General features: G+C 48.4%; 1 protein-coding gene across 1 annotated transcript in view; it reads right to left on the bottom strand.

Moving 5' to 3' along the window:
• The window catches only part of FRAS1 (Fraser extracellular matrix complex subunit 1), a gene marked incomplete at its 5' end in the record, with an annotated part of 267,939 nt that overhangs the window by 124,055 nt on the left and 121,119 nt on the right, over positions 1–22,765 (bottom strand). The window contains 6 exons of the mRNA XM_015407524.1: positions 80–242; positions 2,329–2,340; positions 6,801–6,955; positions 17,696–18,022; positions 19,662–19,746; positions 21,612–21,882. Coding sequence (XP_015263010.1) covers positions 80–242; positions 2,329–2,340; positions 6,801–6,955; positions 17,696–18,022; positions 19,662–19,746; positions 21,612–21,882 — 1,013 coding nt within the window. The remainder of the gene's footprint in view (positions 1–79; positions 243–2,328; positions 2,341–6,800; positions 6,956–17,695; positions 18,023–19,661; positions 19,747–21,611; positions 21,883–22,765) is intronic.

Genomic DNA, 22,765 nt, shown 5'->3' with positions numbered 1-22,765 from the left:
ATAAACTGCTGCTTGTTGAAATCACTCTGCCTTCGCCTCTGCCGTGTTAAACCCACTATTTAGCAGTGACATTACATACCTGGAAGCGGAAGGAGTCGCTCTCTGTCTCGGATCCAGAGTGCCTGTACCACACGACACCTTCGTTGATGTCCCGCTGGGTGAAAGAAGAGGTGGGGGTCGCTGCTCTTCCATTGGGCAGAGGCTGCCATTTTAACCCAGGGTCATCTGCGGGCATGGCATCCCTAGAGAATTATATACTATCGATAGTTGAATCACACCCCCTCTCTAAGGAGATTCTCCATGTGTGAGCAAGAAATGTTCATAAGAAGGCCTTCATTGGGAGACAGTGTAAGAAGATCAGGCGATTGCTGCTGGAATAGGCCAAAGCTCCGTCTTTTCTAGCATCTCCTTTCCCACGGTGGCCATGCAGGTACCTCCAGGAAGACCAGAAACAGGGCATAGTCAGGTCCAATCCAATAGATGGAAGTGACAGGCAGACGTTAGGACCCAGGGGAGTCTCCACCGTCTCTGTCGTGAGCAGTGTTCCCTCTAAGCTGAGTCAGTGTGAGCTAGCTCACAGATTTTTACCCCTCACACATTTTTGTCTTGGCTCAGGAAGGATGGCTCCAGAGGGCAAACTAGTTTATGCAGCAGCCAAATCGCTTGCTGACAAACTTGAATGGCCAGTCGCTCACAAAGCAGAATTTTTGCTCACAAGACTCCACCGCTTAGAGGGGAGCATTGGTCGTGAGCCCTCCTGGGCTGGCGCAGGAGCAAAGTGTCCTGTGATCTTGCCCGGGAAGAGCCGGAGACCATTCTGAGGGAAGGACAGGAGGCTCAGGGAAAACCTGGCACCACTGGACCCCCTCCAGCCCCAGAGCCCCTGAGAGGCCTCAGCCAAAGGGCCTGAGAGCTTAGCTCCACGCAGTACGGCCAACGTGCCGGAATCTAGGGCAGCCAGTTCCTTGCCAGGTACGGCCAGATCCTGGACTACCAGATCCTCAAGTTCTCCTCCGGCCCAGCAAGAGCGACAGAGATGACGGGCATGAGAGGAGGCAATGCAGCGACAAAGAAGTGCCAGAGTGGCAGCCCGTCTTCCAGCAGCTGAGCTAGACCACTGCCTGAGTGCACGCAGTTCCTTCGCAGAATCAGGGTTCAATTAAGCCCTGGCCAGGTGACGCCCAGGGACAGGTGGGGGCCTTTTATTTATTTATATATTTATTTATACTTTCAATTTCTATACCGCTCAATCCCGGAGGCTCTGAGCAGTTTACAAGCATTTTACATTTCCTAACTAGGGCCACATACAATGTATATATATAGGGAGGTGGGTGCCTACCAGGCACCCCGCCGGCGTGTGTGTTCTTTTTCCTTATGGTGGAATCTTGTCTCGGCGGGCTCCGCAGCGGCTCCTTCTGGGGAAGCTCCCATAGTCTGCGACTGTGCGACGACTTCCTGCGCTGGCCTCTGCCCAATTGGCTCTGGCCAAGCAGCGTCACCACGTTGTCGCTTCTCAGGGCCAATCCCCGCCTGGAACAATTGCTGCTTGGTGTTAAATCGCTGCCATGTTCTTTCATCGGATCGCTCCGCCGCCGTCGTTGCCGCCGCCGGCACCACCGCTCCACTCCTCCTCGCCACCACAACGCTGGAAGGTGGGTGCCCCCCTGCACCTAAGGCAGGTACCCATTTAGCTATTTGCTTGGCTTTCGAACCGCTGGGTAGGCGGGAGCTAGGACGAGGGCCGGGAGCTCACCCCGGCCGCAGTGGGACTCAAACAGCCTTAAGGCTGTTCATAGATGGATAACCTGCAGGCTCCCTTTACTGCCTGCGCCACCGCTCCTGGACTTTTGGTCTCCAGGATACTTAAGCTCTGGGCTAAGCAGAGAGCCTTGCGGGTCCAACCAGCTTGTATGGTTAGCTTGCTCCCATGTCACCTGTGAGACTGGCTCCAGCACCCAGCTACTGAACCTGCTCCAAGCTAGGGTTGCCAGAAACCCCATGGAAACTAACCGGGGGGGGGGACTTACCAGCAGTGGGAGCAGGAGGAGGAGATTGGATTTATACCCCGCCCAGTCTCAGAGCGGCTTACAAACCCCTTTCCCCTCCTCTCCCCACAACAGACACCCTGTGAGATAGGTGGGGCTGGGAGAGCTCTTTCGAGAACTTGTGACTGACCCAAGGTCACACCAGCAGCTGCATGTGGAGGAGTGGGGAATCACACCCGGTTCTCCCAGATTCGAGTCTGCACACTGAACCACTACACCAAACTGGGAAGGACGCTTAGGCCACCATTGCTGATAACTTCACTTCTTTTTGCAGTGCTGGTACAAAATGACATCACTTCCGGCACATGGCAGATATGACATTGCTGCATCGCTGGCAATACCAGCCGAGGCCTCACTCTGCTGTTGTTAAGTGCCCTCCCTCGCACGCTGATCATTAGCCTAGAGATGGGGATCCCCACACCCAGAAGGGGGCTGGCAAACCTACTCCAAGCTGTTGGAACCAGAACAGTCTTCTGACTGGGGGGGAAGGGGAAAATGAGGCCACTGTGCAATAACATACAGGCTGCTTTGCCAGCCGCCCAGAGAAAAGACGGGGCTCCCATCAGAAGTGTTGCAGGCTGTAGCTAATTCTAGAGGGAACAAAGTGGAGCAGCATCTTTTCCTCATCACTGAGAGCCATCCTCTTTCCATTCATAAGGCTCGGTAACATTTATTTATTTTTTTAAAAAAAGGCCTGAAGCTGCTGCAAAGCTCCACCCTCCAAGCATTATCACAGATGCTGCGACAACCGAAATCCTTTCAACCTGACAGTAATATTGGGATCCGATATTAACTTCGCTGCCAGCAGATGTCTTCCGGGCCAGGGATGGGATTCAGCCGTTCAGGCCCGTAATCTGTTCTGACACCAGAGTTACCGATTCCATTACATTGACAGTTTGGATTCCGCTCTAGCACCATCGAGCGTTTGTGCTCCTGACAGATCGACTCCCGTCGGGGATTCGGTGATGTCTCTTTAATATCTAGCTGCTAAATTATTTAAAATGCATAGATCTCAATTAAAGGAACCCGCACGGCGAGCCGATCAGGCGTGCGCTCGATACCCCGTTCTCTGCAGCCTTCCCCCGTCTTTTGGGGGATGACGCTATCTTAAATTGTAGTTGCTAAACCTGATTTGAATCTAGCCCGGGCATTAGCTGTTCATGTAGGACACCCCAGTGTGTGACTCACAGGCCATCTGGCTGCCTCTAGCAGGACCCTGGAGCACAGTTGACTCGAGTCCAGTTTATTAGTTCTTTTCGCTAAAGTCATAACACCACACGTCCCTAACAACATTAGTCAGCTGTTCTGTCCCTGCAGAGCAGAGGGAAAGAACACCGGCCCCTGTCTCCTCGGACACTAAAAACAGAAACAGAAACCAGCGCACTTCAATCTCCTCGGACACTCAGTAACAAGACTTCAGCGTTGCAGTACTTCAACAAGCTAGTTTCAAAAGGAAACTCGGACATAAAGCTGTTGTATTGGAATTCATACTAGACTTGCCCTGAGTTGGATGGCCCAGGCTAGCCTGTTCTTATCGGATCTCAGATGCTAAGTAGCATTGGCCCTGGTTAGTAGTCGGATGGGAGACCACCAAGGAAGTCCAGGTTGTTACGCAGAGGTGCAGAATGGGGCAACTACCTCTGTTCTCCTCTCGCCTTGAGAGCCCTACAGAAGTCCAGGTTGTTTCGCAGAGGCGGACAATGGGACAACTACCTCTGTTCTTCTCTTGCCTTGAGAGCCCTACAGGAAGTCCAGGTTGTTACGCAGAGGCGGACAATGGGACAACTACCTCTGTTCTTCTCTTGCCTTGAGAGCCCTACAGGAAGTCCAGGTTGTTACGCAGAGGCGGACAATGGGACAACTACCTCTGTTCTTCTCTTGCCTTGAGAGCCCTACAGGAAGTCCAGGTTGTTACGCAGAGGGGACAATGGAACAACCACCTTCTGTTCTTCGCTTGCCTTGAGAGCCCTACAGGAAGTCCAGGTCGTTACGCAGAGGCGGACATTGGGACAACTACCTCTGTTCTTCTCTTGCCTTGAGAGCCCTACAGGAAGTCCACGTTGTTACACAGAGGCGGACAATGGGACAACTACCTCTGTTCTTCTCTTGCCTTGAGAGCCCTACAGGAAGTCCAGGTTGTTACGCAGAGGGGACAATGGAACAACTACCTCTGTTCTTCTCTTGCCTTGAGAGCCCTACAGGAAGTCCAGGTTGTTTCGCAGAGGCGGACAATGGGACAACTACCTCTGTTCTTCTCTTGCCTTGAGAGCCCTACAGGAAGTCCAGGTTGTTACGCAGAGGCGGACAATGGGACAACTACCTCTGTTCTTCTCTTGCCTTGAGAGCCCTACAGGGTCATCATAAGGCAGCTGCGACTTGACAGCATTTTCCACTTCCGGACTTTGATTCAGTAAAAGCGGAGTACGGTTACCTCACTACAGAATGTAATTATTCCCCCTTGCACACTATTTGGATTCATCCTGTTCTGCCATTTCATCAGTTTGTTGTCAAAGGCTTTCACGGCCGGAGTTCATTAGTGGTTGTAGATTTTCTTGGCCGTATGGCCAGCAGCTGTGACTGGTAGGCAGGTTCCCCCGGCTGTGACATGCTAATGGAGGAGCTTTTCTGAGGAGGTTCTTGACATTAGCATGTCACAGCCTGGGGAACTTGTACAAGATAATGACTCAGCCCTACCCTACCTTTCTGAGTAGATATAAATTACCTGCCTACCATTTTTTTGCTTCTCACCTTGACACAAAGAGCACTCCATCTTTCTGTGTTATACCTCTGAGGATGCCAGTCACAGCTGCTGGCAAAATGTCAGGATGCCAAGACCACGGCCACACAGCCCAGAAAATCTACAACTAATGTCATCAGTTGCTAGGAACTGTCCACAACCACTCTTATGGGCCCATTTACTCCAGCCAGTTAAGCCTGTAGGTACTTTTGGAACTCTGAGAAAGGTTAGTGGGGAGTCACCAAAATATGAGGGACCAGGGCTATTTTTGGGCAGGAACGCACAGGAACGGAGTTCCGGCTGGCTCCCGAGTTGGCCACACCCAGCAGGAACTCATTAGCATAATAGGCCACACCCAACAGCAGAAACTCATTAGGATTGGCTACATTAGGGATGTGTGGCCTAACATGCAAAGGAGTTCCTGCTACAAAAGAAAAAGCCCTGGGTTTTGACAACAAACAAGGTAAACAGAATAAGAAGCAAAAGGTTACTTCTGGTAACATGGGGGGTGTGGCCTAATATGCTAATGAGCTGTGCTGTCAGGATGTGGCCTAATATGCTAATGAGTTCCTGCTGGGCTTTGTCTACAAAAAAAGCCCTGTGAGGGACAATTATAGAACCATGAGAGGTTCCAAGCCAATCGTTGTCCTGTGATGAGGCAGCTGTTTCACAACAAGTGCTCCCTGAAGACCCGGAAGCGAAATCTTTTGAAGTGCCTACGGCTCCAATGAACCGGAGAGGAGAATGGATTTGGTTCTTTGCTTTGGGGAAGAAACAAGTGGGAGGTGGGAAATACACTGGCGGACACCATGGCGCCCAATGGTGCCATATTAGGGATTACTGATTTACTCTTTTAGATCTCTATTCATCTGTGCTTTGCAACGTTATTATAACCAGGGCGTTTTTTTCTGGGGGAACGTGCCAGAACGGAGTTCCGGAACCTCTTCGACAAAATTATGTTCAAAATGAAGGGGAGCGGTGGCACAGTGGGTATATCCCACTGTCTTAACATCCGAACTGTGTTAGTTCGAGCCCCGCACTGGTGTGAGCAGCCAGCCTGTTGTCCCCAGCTCATCGTCCACCCAGCGATTCGAAAGCTTCGGCGAGTAGATACAATGGGAACCACTCCTTAGAGAGGGTGGGCATGCCAATCTCCCTTGTGGGAGGGTGTTAGCTGACAGTCGGGACGTCCTGGTCGAGGTCGGAAAAAGGCGGAAGAACTTCTCGGCTACAACAATCCCTGCAGTGGATGTTTCCGACCAGGCGTTGGCAGTGTGGCGATGTGACATATGGGTCCTGAAGCCTGGTCAACAAGCAGCCGTTCGGAAAATGACTGAGCCAAGCCAGAAGACATTTACACCGTGCAGTGAGGGCGTGTGCAATTAAATGAATATATGTTGTCTTCCCTATCCCCTATGAACATTGTTAGTCCCCTATCGAAAATGTGTAATTGTACATCGCTTTGAGCCCACTGGGGAAAGCGATTAATAAATTGAAAGTATTATTATTATTTTATTATTAATGTTTAAAAGTTTGTGAATTTTCAATATGCAGACTGAAAACCTCATTTACCTCTTGAGAGTTCCAGCACCTCTTTTTTTAATTATTATTAAAAGCCCTGATTGTAACACATTCGTTTCTTGAAAAGCTGGGCTTCTGGGCTCTCTTTGTAACACCTCTCCTGTCCTTCTGCTGTTTGTAGCTCTGGGTCAAAGCATGGAAAGGCTGCAATAGGATTGCTGAGGGGGGAGGGGAGCTCAACCCCAGCACCCTCCTGCAAAATCCTGGCCGTCGCTGCAGCATCAAGAGGGTAACGGGCACCTGGGGTCACAGACTGGTTCCATTCATCTGCATGGTGGGGCGCGTTATTTGCTTGAAGCTCCTACACCACAACAAAAGCTCCTCCGCCAATGAAGAAGAGGGAGGGCCTTCATCAGGATAAGGGAAGGGAAGAGAACATAGGAAAAGTACTTCCACGAGAATCGTGACATCTCCCATGGAGTTTCCATAACCTCCACTTACCGTATAGTGGTGGGTCGGTGATTGTGTAGATTATTGCAGAGTCCCTGGCACCGGGCACCTCGGCCTGTAGAACTCTGTTGGTGATTTGCAGCATCCCTCCCTCAGGGACCCACACCATGGAGCTGGTAACTAGCTGGGGGCCCTCGTTGTTCTGCAAAAAGGGCAGGAAGCAGCTATGTTCATTGAATGATCCATGATGGATGCAAGCCTCAAAAACAAGAAGGCTGGGCTCACCCACAGGCCCGTAGCTATGGTGGGGCTTTGGGGGGCTCTGCCCCCCTTTCCTAAAGGCACAGCCCCACAAGAATTTCTCCTGTCAATGCTTTTTCCAATCATTTTAAAACATTTTTAAAAGGCATGCGTAGAGTGGGGTGCCATAGTTGGCTAATTCCCGCACTGAGCAAGGGGGTTGGAGTAGATGGCCTCTAGGATCCCTTCTAGCTCTGTGTCAAGAAACTGGTGTCACAAAATCCTGGTTACAGGCCTGTTCATCCAGTACTTGATCTTCAGTTGGAGTTTTGAGCCAACTAGCTGCCTCTTAGTCTTCCATCTTCTGCAATGTCTGTACTGGGGATCCATACACATTACATGGAGGTTTAGTTCCATTTTCCCCTATGATTTGGATGTTAAAAATCTTGTTCTGCCATTCATGGATGCATCTCACCCCTGGGTTCAGGCACTACTCTCTACTACTGGACTTCGGGAGTATGTATGTATGTACATGTGCCATTTTCAGTAGCCTTAGAGGAAATCATCTCGTGTCTTCGGTAGGTCACTGAATATAACTTGCATATCACTTGCCAAATGGTAATAATAAGAACCAAAGCAACTTAACCCTTTATTTGTGATTGTGTCACCCTAACAATATAGTCCTCAGGCCTCACGAAACCTGAAGCATCCAGGTTCAGATGGAATCCGTCTTGAAGTCAATGCAAAAACCTGAGTTTGTGGAAGTTCTGCTGAGAGACAATAAACTGATAACCTGAACTGGCAAGGTCAGCAGGACCTTGGGAAATTAGTCCAACCAAGGCACCATGTGGTTGTTCTGCCTTCCAGAAGACAAAATAATGCCACTAATGCAAATATCTCCTGGAAACAGAATCTCCTGGTCACTGGCTTTGTATGTGGATCTTCTTTGATATGTTAACAGTACCTGCTACCGAATCTTGAAAAAGAGTGTCCTGTTTCAAAGAATATAATTAGGGGATGAAAGAAATATAAAAGATTAGAATTAAAAGATAATTTGGGGAGGATTTTCAAGTGCATTTTGAATAGTGTCTGTAGGCAATAGGATTGGCTAAGATTGCCAACTCCACCTTGGGAATTTAAACATTACAGCAGAAATGCAAGATTTGCCCCACTCCGTTGAAGAAGAAGAAGAGATTGGATTTATACCCCACCCTTCACTACCCGAAGGAGTCTCAGAGCAGTTTACAAACTCCTTTCCTTTCCCTTCCCTTCCCCACAACAGACAACCCTGTGAGGTAGGTGGGGCTGAGAGATCTCTTTCAAGAACTGCTCGTGAGAACAGCTCTGAAATAACTTGTAACTGACCCAAGGTCACACCAGCAGCTGCATGTGGAGGAGTGGGGAATCAAATCCGGTTCTCCCAGATTAGAGTCTGCGCTCCTAAACACTACACCAAACTGAAGGTACCATGTTATGCAGTGTATCCAAACTGTGCAGACCAGATCGCCTGGGTCAATCTTGTTATTACCAGCTGGCTTTGTGAATAGCATGCCTCTTGTCTTGGGGGAACAAGAGCTTTTGCGTCAGTGCAAACAACGAATCCCAGTTAAAAACTTCTCCTCAAAGAATTCTTAGCTCAGTTAAACCTCTGAATTTAACCAATCATTCATTAAATTCAATATATCCCCAAAGACTGAAATGAAATAAAGTCCTGAGGATTCTGAACAAGGTGGAAGTTTCTGCTAAATGTAACTGCTAAATGTAACTGCTAAATGTAACTGGTATTTAATAACAAGGCTGATTCTTAAAAGGAAAGGTCATTTTTAATCCTACCACTTATGCTAAATGATAGAATAGGGAATACCCACACCAGGAATGAAAAGGGCTCCAAAATGAACTTTTAGTATGGAAGATCCAGGTTTTAGAAGACGTGTTAGTATTTATTAATACAGTCTGGTCCAAACTGGAAAGCCAGTATGGTGCAGTGGTTAAGAGCACGGATTCTTATCTGGGAGAACCGGGATTGATTCCCCACTCCTCCACATGCAGCTGCTGGTGTGACCTTGGGTCAGTTACAAGTTCTTTCAGAGCTGTTTTCTCAAGGGCAGTTTCTCTCAGAGCTCTCTCAGCCCCACCTACCTCACAGGGTGTCTGTGGTGGGGAGAGGAAGGGAAAGGAGATTGTAAGCCACTCTGAGACTCAGAGTGAAGGGCGGGGTATAAATCCAATCTCTTCTTCTAGATGTGCCAGGCTATTCCCATTTACCTTTGCTCGAAATCTTTTTTTTTTTTTAAGTAAAATGCAGGTTTGCAATGCTACAGGGAGGAACTGTGGCTAGTGTCAGGACATCTGACTGCGTCCTGATCTCAATGGCCCGGTCTAGCACAATCCTGAAATCTTCTGCATGGAAAGAAACTAACTACTGAGCCACACCCTAGTCTTGCCAGGTTGTGTAGGCTTGCCTGCCCCTGCTGCCCACTGTTACGGGATGAGCCTATGTTTGCATTTCTGTATAGTGGTGATGCTGTTTGTGTGTGTCTATGCATTGTATTCAGGGATTGCTGTTTGGTTGTGTTGCTTTGTTCAGCATCCCAGGCTTGCCTAGAAATAGGCTGGCCTGGAGCTGCTGTTGCACATACGGACCATGTGCTTCCCTGGAGAAGATATCCCGTCATACATCGGGATGGAGAAGACACCGCGCCATTGCACCCATGCTGAGAGCTATGGAAAATCCCCAGTGAACCCCGGCATTTCAGGAGTGAGAAAGAGCACGTAACCCTACTTCCCCAATCCGGCTTTGGATCTGAAGACAATAGTATTTATGGCTTTGAAGCAGGCACCAGATCTGCAAATCAAGAGGTGTCCATGGGAACGAAGATTCACACCTTACCACCAGGCCCTCTTTGAAGTAGGACAAGAAATCTGCATTTCCTCCCCTTGCCCCCTTGCCAACGTCACCCCCTCGTCACCCCCTTTTAGCCAGTCGGGGTAGTTTAGAGGACGGGTTTGGTAGTTTAGGGCTAATAGAGCCAGCCCCAAATAGGAGCTGATATAAGGAGAAACTTTTCTTTGTTTCCCTGGTTAACCCACCTTCCCCATAGCGTGCACTAGAGTGCTTCAAAGTGACTCTCTACCTAAGTTCCCCGGAGTCGCGACCAGGGAACGCACACGTGGCTTTGGCTGGCCCAGCCTGTGTGTCTTCAGAGTTCACAAGTTGCTGCTTTAGCTGCCCATCCATCCAAGGAGGAGATTTCTTCTCGAAGCTTGGACCTCAGATAAGTACAGCCGTACCCCATTGTGTCATTCCCTTATTTGATGCTGATGCTATTTTCTATGCTTTTGTTATTTTCATGCGTTTGTTATTTTTCTATGCTGTAATTGTTCTGATGTACTATTGCAACTAAGGAGCTTGTGTGAGTCTGTGTATGTATCCGATTTTGTATGCCTGAAGAAACTACTCTAGTAAAGACAACATTGATTTAAACTCAGAGTGTTGCCTGACTCCCTGAATAGCGAGCGTTCTCCCCCCCCCCTTCCGCATCCGACCTCTGTATAAATTGGTTCAGAACTTACGCCATCCCCCTTTTCCCTTGGTAGATAACTTGGGATTGGGTCTCCAGGAATTTCCTGGAGGAGTTGGGATAACACCCCCCGCCCGCCCGCCCTCACTCAACGGACAAAACGGAGGGCTTGATGTTGCACAACACTGTGATGAAACTTCTGTGTGAGTATCTGGAAATAATGTCATGCCGTCGCCAGTGTTCCCTCTAAGCTGAGTTAGTGTGAGCTGGCTCACAGTTTTTCAGCTTCAGGCTCACACATTTTTGTCGTAGCTCAGGGAAGATGGCTCCAGAGCAAACTAATTCATGCAGCAGCCAAATCGCTTGCTCACAACTTTAATGCTGGTAGCTCATGAAGTAGAATTTTCGCTCACAAGACTCCAAAGCTTAGAGGGAACATTGGCCGTCGCTTTAGGAATGGTTTTAAGAATCTGTATGGTTTCCCCCACCCCGCAGGGGTGGCCAAACTTGCTCAGTGTTAAGAGCCACACAGAATAAATGTCAGACGTTTGAGACCTGAACCAATATTACACGTACATTTTAATGTAAACATATGCAAGTTTGCTTTTTTTATTAACATTAAATGAGACTGCCAAAAATAAAAACAAAAGGGGTAAAAAAGAGATATTGATAATGATATTTATTTGTCCAATGATATTTGTTTGCTAATGATATCTATTTGTCTAAGAGAGAGGGGGAAAGGGAGAGGTGGAAAAGACAGAATGAAAGCGGTGGATAGAAAGAGAGAGAGAGAGAAACAAAGAAAGCAAATAGACAGGAGGGAGGGAGAAAAAGTACACCTCCCCTTCGCTTATCCAGCTGCCCTGCCGGGAGGCGCACAATATGTGTGAATATGTGGCTCCTGAGCTGCAGTTTGGCCACCCCTGTCCGAGAGCCTCATGCAGTGCTGTTTGGTGTACCCTCTGCCCCCAAATACTCCTGTGCCCCACAGCTTCCCAGCTGGCAACCTACCATAGCCTCTCCCCTAGGTAGTTCTACCTTTAAAAAAAAAGGTCTAGCTTTTGGTGCCAGTTTGGTGTAGTGGTGAGGAGCGTGGACTCTTATCTGGTTGAACCGGGTTTGATTCCCCACTCCTCCACATCCAGCTGCTGGTGTGACCTTGGGTCAGTCACAAGTTCTCTCAGACCTGCTCTCTTACGAGCAGTCCTTGAAAGAGCTCTCTCAGCCCCACCAACCTCACAGGGGTGTCTGTTGTGGGGAGGGGAAGGGAAAGGAGTTTGTAAGCCGCTCTGAGGCTCCTTCGGGTAGTGAAGGGCGGGGTATAAATCCAATCTCTTCTTCTTCTACTACTTGGTTGTGAACTGGGGGGGGGGGGAAGCACTTTTCTTTTACAGAGAAGAAGCACAGTATCTTGGCTTTCACTCAGGCTCACTAATTAATCATCAGCAGAGAGGGGCAAATTTTTAATCTATATTACAGTTTCTGTAGAACAGGGACACTGATTAATCTGTTGAAGTATGCATTCCCATTAATTATCATTATCTCAATTTTACTGCAGTTTAAATTATTGGAGAGTCTGAACGATCTCAATTGGGCTTCTGAATAAGGTCACTGGGCAGGTGGTTCTAAAAAACATATTAAAAACATCTGGTTAAAAAAAAAACCACGTCTTTTTCAGCGCAATGCAGCTGACTTTTGGAAGGAAGTGGGTCTCTTGCAAAAGTGAAGGAAATCGCCAGAATTGTTACAGCGGCTGAAAAACAAAGCATGATCTGCTCTGAAACTTTATGAGAATTTGGACCCAAAGTTTCATTAAGAATAAAGAGAACATTTCTAAGCAGATGTAAGTTTTTTAAAAAGTCCATGTTCCAGTCCCATGATGTCACATCTCTTCTTAACATCCGCTACAAGCCGCACTGCTTACCAGAGACAGTCCGAGTTACCAGGTGGGGCCTGGAGATCTCGGACAGTCAGTAAAAACACTGAACTGCCTGGGTCAACACCAGACACCTGTCAACCTTAAAGGTAAAAAAGGTAAAGGTTCCCTTGCTCGAAAGCCAGTCGAGTCCGACTCTAGGGCTGCGGTGCTCATCTCCGTTTCCAAGCCGAAGAGCCAGCGCTGTCCGAAGACGTTTCTGTGGTCATGTGGCCGGCATGACTAAACACCGAGGCGCACGGAACGCTGTTACCTTCCCACCGAAGTGGTACCTATTTATCTACTTGCACTTTCTTGCTTTCGAACTGCAAGGTTGGCAGGAGCTGGAACTAGAGATGGGAGCTCACTCCGTCACGCGGCACACTCGGGTCTTGAACTGCTGAACTATCGACCTTCCACAGCCTGCAGCTCAGCGTCTTAACCACTTGAGCCACCGCTCAACCTTACTAGCAGTTACTATCTTACTAGCAGTTAAATCTCTGACAGGGAATCAGATGTCGTGGGTCAGGGCTTACCAGACTCTCAGCGAGTCCTGGAGATCTCCCGGAGTTGCAACTGATCTCCAGATGACAGAGATCAGGTTCCCGGAAGAAAATGACCACTGTGGAGTATGGACGTTTTGGTGTCATACCCTGCTGAGGTCCCTCCCCACTCCTGACTCTGCCCTCCCCAGGCTGCATCCCCAAATCTCCAGGAATTTTCCAACTTGGAGTTGATAACCCTAGGTGGGTCCCAAGGCTTAGGCAGGGGGTGGTCCTCTTGTTTTCCTGTGGAACTTACACTTTTTTGAAGCGTCTGCTCTCCTGAAGCATACAGAAGATTGGCGTACTTTATTTGGAAATTGTCTTTTGTTCAGTTGACAGTTGAGATTGGAAGATTCGCCATCTTTTAATATAAGTTGTAAGATTTTATATTGATTGACAGTTTTAATGGAATTTTAATGTATTTTTATATATGTTGTTAGCCGCCCTGAGCCTGCAGAATGGCGGGGAGGGCGGGATATAAATGTAAATGTAAATAAATAAATAAATTTTGTATTAAACCGTTGGATCCTAACCCTTTAAGAAATTATAAGTTTGCACTGGAGAAATAGTTGAACTGTTAAGAATTGTTAAAATTATCTTGGATAATATGTTCTTTCCACTTCTGTTCGTAAGTTATTCATGGAGTGTTTGTGTTTTGATACAACCTCCTCCGTTGAGCTCTCTTTTGGGCATAACCACCTGGAACTTGGCCATCCTACACTACACTGGCTCAGACAAATTTTGCCCCTTTATCCCTTTTTTGTGGCGAGGGGAATACCCCTTCATTCCTCTTATAATAAAAGCATTTTGCACGTGTCAGGGGTCATTTCGTAGAAAAAGAGCTACGGGAACTCATTAGCATAACTCATTAGCATATGCCACACCCCCTGACATCAGGGGCCCGGCGGTGGACCTGCAAGGCCAGCGGGAGTGCGAGGAAGCCCCGCCAAGGCCCTCCCTGGCCCCAGGCAGGCAGGGGTGGGGAGAGGCGGGGAGGAAGCAGCTTACCCTCCCTCTTCTCCTGCCTCCTCCTGGCTGAATGAGGGCTGGAAGCGGGGCGGCCGGAAGCAGGGGGCGGGGCTTCGTCATGTGCCCCGCCCCCTGCACCTCACCTGGGGGAACTGCATTCCCCCTGCGTTCCCCCCCGAAATGACCTCTTGACCTCTTGGATCCCAAGCCCAGTTCCATTGTTGAGCCAGTCCTCTGCTGCAAAGTCTCTTCCTCCAGCACTTCCTCAACCAGGGCTATTTTTGGGCAGGAACGCACAGGAACGGAGTTCCGGCTGGCTCCCGAGTTGGCCACGCCCAGCAGGAGCTCATTAGCATAATAGGCCACACCCAACAGCAGAAACGCATTAGGATTGGCTACATTAGGGGTGTGTGGCCTAACATGCAAAGGAGTTCCTGCTACAAAAAAAGCCCGGGGTTTTGACCACAAACAAGGTCAACAGAATAAGGAGAAAAAGGTGGGTGTGGCTGGATGAGCACACTTCTGGTAACATGGGGGTGTGGCCTAATATGCTAATGCGCTGTGCTGTCAGGGCTGTGGCCTAATATGCTAATGAGTTTCTGCTGTTGGGTGTGGCCTATTATGCTAATGAGTTCCTGCTGGGCTTTTTCTACAAAAAAAGCCCTGCACAAGACCAATGTCTTTCAATGCGCTGAACAGAACCTGACTGTCCCATGCAACGTACAAAGCACAGTGCAACCAGAAGAGAGGCTTAAAATCCAAGCCCATGCCTGTTATTCATAAAGATGGGGGGGGGGGGGGGGGGGGGAGAGAGAGACTGAGTTGCTTGAAAACTCATGCCACAAAGCAAATAGTCTTTGCATCTGCCAGAATACATCTCACATGGATTAATCTCACCTCCACTGACATTTTTATTATTGCCTGGCTGATCGCTTGTTTATATGGGTTGCAGGGTTTTTTTTTACTTCCTTATTATTCTTTAAACCAATAATGTCCAGGGTTTACAAATGTCCTTTCAAATCGGGACATACTACACCGAAAGTTCCCAGCCCTTCATTCCAATAAACCTCACGTGCTCAGATTAAGAGCATGGCTTTCGGGGGGGGGGGAACCCCTCCGGCGAGAGCTAGACCAGTATCCGTAACAGTTTTTGGACAAGAACCAAGACGAAGAAGAAAGAAATCTGCTTTTATGTATGTCTAGACGCCACTTCTCCAGAAATAAACCTGGCACCTGGTTTATCTCCCAAGGCTATTGGGGAAAGGTGATAATTAGGCGAAAGGTAGAGAGAGCCTGGGTATCTGCCAGCCCCTACTTCACACAGAACCCTCCTGGGTTTTTCCATGTCTCTCATACCACTGGCTTTCCTCGCTAACAGTTGTACAGTGGGGTTCAGAAAAAATAATGAGGCAAGGAAGTGTGAAATTGGCTAATAAAGCAAACGATATTCAGCAGTTCACCTTCATCACGGTTTCTTACAAAATCTGCACCATCGACGGAAGGCGAGGAAAGGTTTTCCAGGAACTTAATGGAATCGAGCACTGATGGAATCAACTCAATTCACTGTCTCTTAGGCCATGTCCCAATGACTTCATTTCATATTCAGTGCCGAGACAGATAATTGGGAACACTGGAAGGTTCCGGGATACAGCAGGTTATCCTTTTTTGCCCTGCCAATATCCCCAAAAGCATAGTCTTTGGGTACTTTTGTTGCCCGAATAAATCCTAACTAGCATTTGGAGGAAAACCACCTATGTTCAGAGAAACAAAGCTACGAAATTCCCAATGTTTAATTCACGTAATAAAGTGGATTAAAAAAAGAGAGTCCGTAGTATTATAATGCTTCTTAGGAGCACCACTCAGACTGGGAAGCGCAGCATTGGTTACCCCATTTCAAACAGGAGGAAATAGGGCCAAGAGAAGGCACAGAAATGAACTGTTAAAATTGTTAAAGGGCTGGAGCATCAGCCTGGCAAACAAAAGTTAAATTGGGCAGGATGTGGGAGTCGATATCTAAGGAGGGACATAAGAGAAGATAGAAGAAGAAGATAGAAGAAGAAGAAGAAGAAAGATGAAGAAGAGGAGGAGGAGGAGGAGGAGGAGGAGGAGGAGGAGGAGATTGGATTTATACCTTGCCCTTCACTGGTAGTATCAGAGCAGCTTACACACTCCTTTCCCTTCCCCTCCCCACAACAGACACCCTGTGAGGTAGGTGGGGCTGAGAGAATTTTGACAGAAACTGCTCTTTTTCAAGAACAGCTCTGACAGTACTATGGCTTGCCCAAGGTCATCCAGCAGCTGCAAGTGGAGGAGTGGGGAATCAAACCCTGTTCTCCCGGATTAGAGTCCACACACTTAACCACCACTACACCAAACTGGCTTATGCAATTGTGCAAGGTGTGTTGAGAGTTAACAGTGAGAAATCCTTCTCTCTCCCTCCCTGCTAGAACTTGGGATTTTCCAGTGATACCAATTTGGCAGACGATTCAGGAAAACACACACAGGTAGGTTTGCATGCAAGTCACAAATGACTTCTGGAATCTGTTGTCACAGGGCAGCACACATAAGAGACGCCAATGTTGGATCAGGCCAAAGGCCCATCCAGTCCAACACTCTGTCACACAGTGGCCAAAAATACCAGGTGCCATCAGGAGGTCCACCAGTGGGGACCATTAGTTCCAAAGATGTTGGAATAAGTTCAGCTCGCTACTCTCCTGAGGAGAGATAAAATGGAACCTCCATATCCAGAGGCAGTATACACAAGATCTTCAAGCATCAGAGAGCTTCCAAGGCTGGCCACTGCTTAGATATGAACTGTTCCGCTCCGTGGGTTATCTGATTAGGGACCTAAGGCACTTCTTAGCTCATTGCCAAATGCATTGAGTTTTGCCATGTTGTGGCAGGCCCAAGTTAAAGAAGGACCTCTCTGTACTATTTATGTGCTTTACAAATATGCTGGGAGTGAGAACAAACCCTGCGTGTGCCACTCCTCTCAATTTCAGTACCTGGCAGAAAATGAAAGTTGAGCCACACCTTGCGTTTCTTGCTTGCAAAACCACACAGTCCAATGGACAAGTTATTACAAACTCATCCTGGCTGAGCGCGCAGTCTTGGGGGAGAAGGGCTCCCCTACCTTTTCTTTCTTTGTTTCTTTCTGCCCAGCCATGAGATCACGTTTCACAAGTCCAATTTCTTTATCTCTCACTACAGATGGGCCTCTGTGTGACCTTATCCCCTCCCACCACAAATGCCACTCAGCAACTGTGGCAGATAGGAAGGGTATGGTTCCTTTCTCTCATTCCTCAGTTCCCTGTGCGGTAGCGATAAAGACTATTCTTGCCCCCAACACTGTCAAAATAATGTTCTAGCAAGAGTTGTCAGGATTAGCCTGGCTGGTAACCATTGGGTGGGCTGGGGGTGGGGACATGGGGGGCATACTATGCTAGCTGAAGCTATCCGTGTGTTACTTCCAGAGAAAACCCAGAAGTGACATAAGGTCGCTCTAGGAACTGTCGGAAGCTCTATGGTTTTACCACAGAGTTTTGAGTGATTCCTAGAGCTACCCTACAGCACATCCAGGTTTCTCCTGGAAGTGATGCAGAGATGCAGCCATCACTGTTTTTTTCCTCCCGCCAGTGCCTGAAGCAGCAGCAGACAACTAGGGAGCTGGCGGAAGGCAACAGCAGAAGGCCTGGAAGCCCTAGTTCCAATATAAGACACCACTGAAAATAGTTAAAAATCCACAAACTTACCTTTGGAGCTATCTTGATACGGAAGAGTATGTTCTGAGAGTGGTACTCATCACTCGCTTGGAGAACGGCCATGTCTTCTGAACTCCTGGATCCATCATGGACGTAATGCACACGTTCTCCCTCAAGGTCATCAAGCTTGAACATGCTCGTCGCAGACAATGTGTTCCTGGGAAACCTGGCCAGTCGCCCATGATGCGGAGGATCCACAACGGTCACCGTCACATCCTGGGGATTGTCATTGTCCTGAATGTCAAGCACCAGGTTAGTTAAGGCTGCTGCTTCCCCTCTGCCGAGGATGAGGGCTTCGTTCTTTAGCACGCGGGGGGCCTGAAACACCAAGAGCACCTTCAGTTCCTTGATTATGGATAAATCCTCTGCATACTCTGCTTCATTTACACACACACACACACACACATATATATATATATATATATTTAAAAAAAAGTAAAAATCCTAGATTTTGGGAGTGGAATCTGAGAAAGGTGGAGTTTGAGGAGGGAAGGGACCTCATTAAGAGTACAATGCAATAGAGTCCATCCTTCAATGAAGCCATTTTCTCCCGAGGAACTGTTCTGTGTAGCCTGGATATCAGTTGTAATTTTGGGCTGGAAGTTGGCAGCCCTATCCCCAGCAGCCCATCTCTATATTTGTGAAAGTAAATCACATTACTGGAGGGGCCTCTTTCAAGACTCAGTCCCTGAAACTTTGTCCACCCTAGTCTCCCCATTCCCCCCCCCAAGCAGCTCTAGGCTTGCAAGGGGGGGGTGGCATGCTCTCAAATAAAGAAAGTTCAAAGCAAATTCTTCTTCCTGAGCAACTCCTTGCAAAGTTTGATGAATTGGCCTTTTCAGCGCTGTGCTGAGAGTCAGCAGTTCAAGGACTCTCTTTAAACACCAGGCAAGTAATTCTCTGGGTATACTAGAAATAACATATTACGAAGGACTCATGTTGTGGCGATTGCTAACAACTGTGCACTTATCTCCTGAAGTGCAAGGACACGGATTAGTTTAGAAGTATGAGACGGAGGCTGGGGGGAGAAAAAAAAGAAAAATAGTGCGGACTCTAGAAGGAAAGAAAGACCAAGAATAATGGGGCTAACTGATGGAGAGAGAGAGACAGAGAGAGAGAAGAGCCTGCAAAGAGCACCGTCACCCGAACTCCATAAGCATTAGAGAGACAAACAGCCAACGCTCCCTCTAAGCTGTGGCGTCTCGTGAGCAAAAATTCTACTTTGTGAGCTCCTGGCATTAAAGTTGTGAGCGAGCAATTTGGCTACTGCATCAATTAGTTTGCCCTGGAGCCACATCCTTCCTGAGCTAGGGCAAAAACGTGTAAACTGGAGGCCAAAAAACTGTGAGCTAGCTCACACTAACTCAGCTTAGAGGGAACACTGCAAACAGCCTGTTTGGATCCCCCCCCCCAAGTTCTTCAACATCATGAGGACTAGACACATGGTTTCTTCTTTAAAAAATTACGTTGAAATTCTCAAGATGTAAAATGCTGATATTTAAGACTTGGTTTTTTGCATAACAACAATAATACTGCAGGTTTATAGAACACATACAGCCAGTCTAAACGCAATTATTTCAATGGGTTTCGACGAGACTCTGTTCAGGATTGCACTGATAAGCTTGTAGGGAGAGGAGTGGAGGAGGGAATAAAAACTGATAAGAGAAGGAAATTGGGGGATGGAGAGCTACGCAGGAGTAGCTCTCTACACTCTGATTAATCTGGCCCCCACGTCATTGCATAAAAGGATTTACCAGCTACATTAAATGAAAAAGGCAAAAGGAAGAGGGGGAAATTAATTACCAAGAAACGTTCGTGTAGGGGGAGGGGAAGCTGGTGATGGGCAGTTTTAGTGGCATGATAACAACGTTCGGGACTGAACGTAAATAAAGAATACACACTTTCTATTCATGTTTGGGAAAACATACAAAATTGGGTAGCTGTTTTTCCGTATTACCTGTGTCGATACGGCTTGAACAACAAACACTTCAGGTTCAGACACGTGCCGCTGAAGGCCAGCTTCCAAGGCAAAATGACCGTTCCTACATCAAAATCCCCCCAAGAAGATTATATAAATGGATATCAGGCACCAAACAACTGGAATACAGATAACGAAGGAATGTGCAGAGCGATGATATACTATATCTATTGCTTCAAAAGCCCACTAAAGCTGTTTGATCACAGATTATAATATGGGGGGGGGGGGGGGGGATGAACCTTCTTATCATGCCTAACAATGGCATCTTCACATCATCAGTATATATAGCCTTTCACCAGCTTTTGCTTGCACATTTTCAAACCTTGGGAGCTAGAAACTTAATTTTTTTTTTTAAATGATGCAAACTCAGGGGTCATTTGGGGGGGGATGCGGGGGGACGCCATCCCGCCCGGGTGAGGTGCGGGAGGGCGGGGCCTGGAGCTCCCTGCTGGTGCCTGCTGGAGGTCGCCACCGGCTGTGGGGAGGACACACTTCCGGTGATGTCAGGGGGTGTGGCATATGCTAATGAGTTATGCTAATGAGTCCCCCTAGCTCTTTTTCTATGAAATGACCCCTGTGCAAACTGATATTCTGAGAATAGGGAATACTGCACCGGGTACCTGTTCCTGCACCTTTGGGATGTGCTTGCAGAACTGCTGCACAGATACAGTCCTGATGATATGTCTAGTAGTAACACAGCCAGTCAGGGCAGGGAATTCCCCACCCCAAGCTCCATTGCCCGCTGCTCCAAGCAGCTTTCTCTAGGTTTTCCCAAGAAGTGACATCTTACAATAGACTTTCTGGCAATGGCTGAAGCAATCCTCGTCACTTCCAGGTAGCTCTAGGAAACGCCAGGAACTCTACGGTCAGAACTTCCAGTGAGTAGCCAGGGCCTTGTTTTTCTTTTAAACTTTCTCCTGGGATTAGGCTTGCCAAGTCCCCCTGGGGGGTGGGGAAACCACTGCCCCAGAGGCCCGTTCCCCACTGGCGGTGGATCGGGCCACGGGGGGAACCCCACCCAGGCGTGTGCGTCACCAGGAAGTGACGTTATGACGCCGGGCACGCTGGGGGCAGGGCTACGGTAATCCGAGGGAAAACTCTATGGTTTTCCCTCGGATGGTCGTGGCCCCGCCCCCAGCGTGCCCAGCGTCATAACGTCACTTCCTGGTGATGTGCGTGTGGCGCGCTCCAGCCGCGGACTGGGAGTCCCCCGGTCCGCAGGTTTTTCGATTTGGCAACCCTACCTGGGATGCTACCCACCCACCCCCCATGACAAACCTCCCACTGGCTGCCTGGCAACCCTAAGTTCAAATAAAACCAACTTATACCTTTGACCTGCTGACGTGGCTTCCAAATTCTATAGCCTAATCTTTCTGAACTTCTCTTTATGACCCCAGAAAAAAGAAAGGGGAACAACTTCCTTGGATGGGGCTCAATCAGTTAATTGCTTCATAGCTGTCAAGGGGAGATGGCAAAGAATCTGGGCCAATTTTGTGCTATCTGAAAGCGCCCTCCGTCAACACCCTTGTAGTCACAGCCAGAGGAAATGTAAAAAAAACCCTGTTATGTCTGGACATAAGGAGGCATGTCTGGACTTGTCTGGCAGGCCACCTGGATGGAGAGTGGGAAGGCATGTCTGGGCAGGCCACCTAGTTGGAGCTTGAAGGCCCAGAACAAAGGCAGGCAGGATCCTGGAACCTGCCAGCGGATTGGCCCCTGAGGGCAGCCAGCCAATCTGGAGCCTGGAGGCCATTTGAACTCACCAATCGCATGGGGGCTGGGAGTGGCTTGGGTGTATATAGTCAGGGCAGTTGCCCCATGTAAAGCATTCCTGTTGAGATGCAATAAACTGCCGCTTGCTGAAATCACTCTGCCTTCGCCTCTGCCATGTTAAACCCACTATTTAACAAAAACATAACCTGGAATCACCTGGATTTCTCCTTATTGTGCACAAAGAGAACCCGTTGCTCCATCACATCCTCCCAGGTGAAATAATCCCCCTGGTTCAGCTCTGTCTCTCGCCCAGTTGCCACCATCAGCAGCCTGCCATTGGTGGGAGAGCTTGCCACTCGAAACAGCAGCTCTTCTCTTTGCTCGTCAAGGTCTTGTACCTCCATGATGGAAACGTCGAGTGGTTTCACCCCACCGATCCCCACCTGGAGTGAGCTGTTTGCACTGAGCACAGGAGCACGCACGATCACTAAAACAAAGCAAGGGAGACGATGCCCCATCAATATGATGATGCAAACTTCCGTCAAGAAGAGGGCGAGAAAAATGCCAGGATCCCAGGGCTCGGGCCAGGAACACAAGGGGCAAATCAAACCAAGCAGCGCCTGGGTTGCCAAAGAGTCAGATAAGGGTCAAAAGGCCAGAAGCAGGAGGCAATGTCAAAAGCAGACTAAGTCCAATATCTAGACAGTCACTAGGTTAGGGGTCCTCCTGCAGGTAGTTTGTGAACTACCGATAGCTCACTGGCTGCAGCTGAGTAGCTTGTAGTAGATGATATAGGAAAAGATTGTTAAAAATCTGCAATAGGCTTTACAAAAAATCTTTTGTTTTATAGGATTTTTCTCTGAGCTGCATTTTTGGTGCTTTTGCTAGTCCACGGTCTGTTTCTAGAACAGAAGAAAACTTGGAAACATGCCAGGGTAAAAATGGGAGAGACGAACTTGGAATATTTTTCTTTACTCAGAATCTACTCTCAGTAACGAAAAAGGTGGCAACTTCTGCTCTAGATAGAGTAGAAGAGGAAGAAGAGTAGGCTCTTATACCCTGCTTTTCTCCACCTTTAAGGAGTCTCAAAGTGGCTTACAATCACATTCCGTTCCCCTCCCCACAACAGGCACCTTGTGAGGTAGGTAGGACTGAGAGATTTCTGAGAGAACGGTGACTGGCCCAAGGTCACCCAGCAGGCTTCATATGGAGGAGGTGTGGAGAATCAAACCTGGTTCTCCAAGGCTGGCAACCAGCAGGAGAATGACTTTGTGGTAGAGCCCCTTATCAGTGATGTTGAAATGTTACCGGCGCTGTGGTGATGTCACTTCTGGGGCAACCCGGAACTGACGTGATCATGTAGGGGTTAC

The sequence above is a fragment of the Gekko japonicus genome, unplaced genomic scaffold, assembly GCF_001447785.1.
Source record: "Gekko japonicus isolate JY-2015 unplaced genomic scaffold, Gekko_japonicus_V1.1 scaffold926, whole genome shotgun sequence".
NCBI lineage: Eukaryota > Metazoa > Chordata > Lepidosauria > Squamata > Gekkonidae > Gekko > Gekko japonicus.
The sequence above is the reverse complement of the archived record's forward strand: the minus strand, read 5'-3'. Positions and strand labels throughout refer to the sequence as shown.